Source organism: Salvia hispanica, chromosome 6, assembly GCF_023119035.1.
Source record: "Salvia hispanica cultivar TCC Black 2014 chromosome 6, UniMelb_Shisp_WGS_1.0, whole genome shotgun sequence".
NCBI classification, from domain to species: domain Eukaryota; kingdom Viridiplantae; phylum Streptophyta; class Magnoliopsida; order Lamiales; family Lamiaceae; genus Salvia; species Salvia hispanica.
The window spans coordinates 25529414-25533234 of record NC_062970.1 but is presented as its reverse complement, the minus strand read 5'-3'; the positions used below and the strand labels follow the sequence as shown (position 1 = coordinate 25533234).

Genomic DNA, 3821 nt, shown 5'->3' with positions numbered 1-3821 from the left:
TAGGCCCCACCCTGTGCACCGCCACATCAGCATTTTATCCTCCATCCCTTCCACCTGCAATGGGGCAGACTATAGCCCGCCCTAAACCTCGCCCTAAGCATTTTATTTATTTATTGAATATTTAAACACTACAAAAATTGGAGAAAACAACTTCATTCCATTAAAAAACTTCAAATTACAGTACGAAATAAAAAAAAAACTACAAATGCTCAATGGCCGTGGCGCCCCAAACTTCTTCAATCATGTCGTTCATGAGCTGCACATGGTCTTGTTGGCTGCGCATTGAGGTATGTCTCTCTAGAACCTCACCGAAGCCCATCGGTAATCCTCGAGTCACAGGCGGGGTCGTAGTGCTGGAGCTTGATCCGGCCTCATCATCCACCCAATCGGTGACACGTCCAACTTCTTGTTCGACTATCATGTTATGCATGATGACGCACGCATACATGACGTCGGCGATGACTTCCTTGAACCAGAAATGCACTGGACCTTTCACGATTTCCCACCGCGATTGGAGCACCCCAAAAGCCCGTTCCACATCCTTCCGCATAGACTCCTGCTTTGCCGCAAACAAGACTCTCCTGTCTCCAATTGGGCAGGTGATCGTCTTCACAAAAACAGACCACCTTGGGTATATGCCATCGGCCAAATAGTACCACATATGATATCTGCGGCCGTTGGCAGTGAACTCGATGGTCGGGCCGCGACCCCTGCACTGATCGGCGAAGAGGGTGGACGAGTTGAGGAGGTTGATGTCGTTGTTCGACCCGGCTACACCGAAGTAGGCATGCCAAATCCAGAGGTGGTGGTCAGCGACGGCTTCGAGGATCATCGTCGGGTGGCTGCCCTTGTAGCCACTAGTAGATTGGCCTCTCCATGCCGTCAGGAAGTTCTTCCCCTGTCAGTGCATACAGTCGATGCTCCCTAGCATTCCAGGGAAACTGTGGACCGTCTCGTGCATCCTCATCAGGCTCTGGCAATCATCCGCAGTCGGGCGTCGCAAATATGTGTCGCCAAAAGCCTCCACAACTCCCTTACCAAAATTCTTTAGACAACTGCGGCCAGTTGTCTCCCCGACGTGAAGGTACTCGTCGAACATATCCGCTGTGGTGCCGTAGGCCAACTGTCGGATCGCAACCATGCACTTCTACAACGGCGTAAGTCCGGGTCTGCCGATGCCGTCTTCCCGATACTGGAAGTATTCATCACGTCCGGACAATGCAGAGAAAAAGATCTCAGCTCATTCTAAAACAACGGTGAAAAACGGTGGGGACCCACCGTGGTTACTCGGCAAAATAGTTTGTGAACAGCCGTTCATGAGCTACGTATTGCTCGTGGGGGACAAACATTCGACGTCGAATCGACTGAGGGACCCGTGCCGCTGCCGCCTGCTCAGCCGCTGCCTGCTCCCGCTCCATTTGTGCCAAGCATTCCGCTGCGGCTTCATTAACACAATTGAACAAGGCTCAAGTCAATGTCCGTCTGCAGCCCTCCGATGTACTCAAATCGTCGCCGTCGGGATTCATTTTTTAGGAGATGAGAGAGAATAATTGAAGAGATGTGAAATTGGAGTGTTTGAAATGGTAGAGAATTGTGGTGTTTAAATAAGAAAAAATTTTGGAAAAAAAGAAAGAAAAAGAAAACGTGTGAGCATCGTCCGTCGCATCGTCCGCGATTCCACAGTGGCGCACGATGCGACAGACGATGAGCATCGCCCGCGCTTCGTCCGCGGACGATCGATCGGGCGCGGATGATGGTTAAGCCATCATCCGCGAAGCCACAGTGGCGGACGATGCGACAGACGATGCATCGTCTGTCCCATTGTGGATGGCCTAATGCATAATTAAAAAAGTAAGAGAAAGATAAAAAGAAGTCTCCAAAAATTAAAAGTTTATAGGAGTACTACTTTTCAGAGACAGACTAAAATGAAAATAGTTCATACTTTTGCAGGAAGGAAAAAGTATTTGCTTTTATAGTACTCCTTCTGTCCCAACCAAATTGTGCCACTTCTTTTGAGCACAGGGATTAAGAAATTGTGTTGTATGATTTAAATGATAGTAAAATAAAATATTTTCTCTGTCCCAAGGTAGTTGATGTCATTTCTTTTGGACACAAAATTTGAGAAATTGATTTGTTACCTGAAGTTGAGAGTGTGAAGTAAGATAGAAAAAAAGTAAGAGAGAAAGAGACAGTAAAGCAAGAGATGGAATAAAGTTTATACCAAAAGATTAGATAACTCAACTATCTTGGGACGGAGGGAGTAGGAGAGAAGAAATAAGTAGAAGAGATAAGAGAGAGAATAAAATAAGTGATGGAATAAAGTAAATGATTACATGTTTGTCTTTTGTAAAAAAAGGTAATGACTCAACTTTGTTGGGACGTCCTAAAAAGGAATACGACTCAGCTTAGAGCATCCACAATGGCTCCTGGACTAGAAACTGGACACCTCCTGCCATATAATCAGGACTAGAAACTACCTGCCACATCACTAGGACACCCAACTGCACAATAGTGGACTAAAAACTGGACTAGCACTAGGACTAGCCACAATAAACAAAATAACAAATTCATATTATAAATTATAATCACGCAAATATAGAATTAAATTTACGACACAAATACATGAAAATACAATCCTAATTAAAAAAATTTCAAGAAAATATGTATTTTCTAGAAATTAAACAGAGAAAATACGTATGTATAGAAAATAGAGAAAACAACGCATACTAATTTTCTAGAAAATGCAATCCTAATTAAAAAAAATTCTAGAAAATACGTATTTTTTAGAAATTAAATAGAGAAAATATGTATAGAAAATACGTACGTATAGAAAATAGAGAAAGCAACGCATACTAATTTTCTAGAAAATGCAATCCTAATTAAATTACAAACTTAGAAAATACGACGAGTTTCGGAAATTTAAAAAAAATATATAAAAAAATAATTCTAGCCGGTCGCTCGCATCGGCCAACGGATCGGCTAGAGTTCGCCGATCGGCTAGCCTAAATTGTTCTCGCCGGTCGCAATGGAGGCTAGCGGACAAGCTAGCAGATCGTGAATCGGCTAGCCTGTCCGCTAGCTTCCATTGCGGATGCTCTTAGTGGGACGAGAGAGTATTTGGTAATACTCCCTCCGTTCCAACTAAGTTGTATTGAAAAGTAGGGCGAGAAATAAAGAAGGAAAGAAAAAGAGAGAGTAAAGCAGTTGATGAATAAAGTAAGAGTGATTGGATGTTTTGATTTTTATGTTAAAAAAATGACTCAACTTTGTTGAGATATCACAAAAGGGAATACGACTAACATGGTTGGGACAGATGAAGTATCATGATTTTTTGGACAACTTTCAATCTCTCATGGTAAATACACGTTTCATTCGTCCCAATAAATATAAAACATTTAGTTTTCGGCACATAATTTTATGTAATGTTGTTTTGCGAGTTAATGAGAGTTAATGAAGACAGAGTAATTAAGAAAGAGAAAAAAAAATAGAGATATTGTTCTTTTCATTTTAGAAAACTTTCATTTTTAATGAAGCAGCCAAAAAGGAAGAAAGAGAAAAAAAAACAATAGAGATTGTGTTGTTTCGATTTTAAGAAAATATCATTTTTAATGAGATAACCAAAAAAAGAAAACATTTTATTTTTACTGGGATATAGGGAGTAACTCATACTCCCTCCGTCCCAAGGAAGATGACCATCCCTTGAGAGGCACGAGATTTTATGCAATTTAATTTTGTGCGGAGGGAATAAAGTAGATATAAACGTCTTTTCATTTTTGGTAATGAGTCATCTTCGGTGGGACGGATAGAGTACTATAAAATGT

General features: G+C 41.7%; 1 protein-coding gene across 1 annotated transcript; it reads right to left on the bottom strand.

The window, feature by feature from the left end:
- Positions 1–199: 199 nt before the first annotated feature.
- Positions 200–1141, bottom strand: LOC125195012. Its single transcript, XM_048093219.1, has 2 exons — positions 950–1141; positions 200–898 (listed from the first exon to the last, which is right to left on the bottom strand). The coding sequence occupies exons 1-2, from the start codon at positions 1139–1141 to the stop codon at positions 200–202; spliced, it is 891 nt and encodes a 296-aa protein (XP_047949176.1).
- Positions 1142–3821: the final 2680 nt, after the last annotated feature.

Excerpts from the sequence above, each read along its gene's own strand:
- LOC125195012 (XM_048093219.1), bottom strand. The coding sequence starts at position 1,141 with ATGGTTGCGATCCGACAGTTGGCCTACGGCACCACAGCGGATATGTTC. Across the intron at positions 899-949 it reads TGATGAGGATGCACGAGACG|GGGAAGAACTTCCTGACGGC; the intron begins GTCCACAGTTTC and ends ATGCACTGACAG.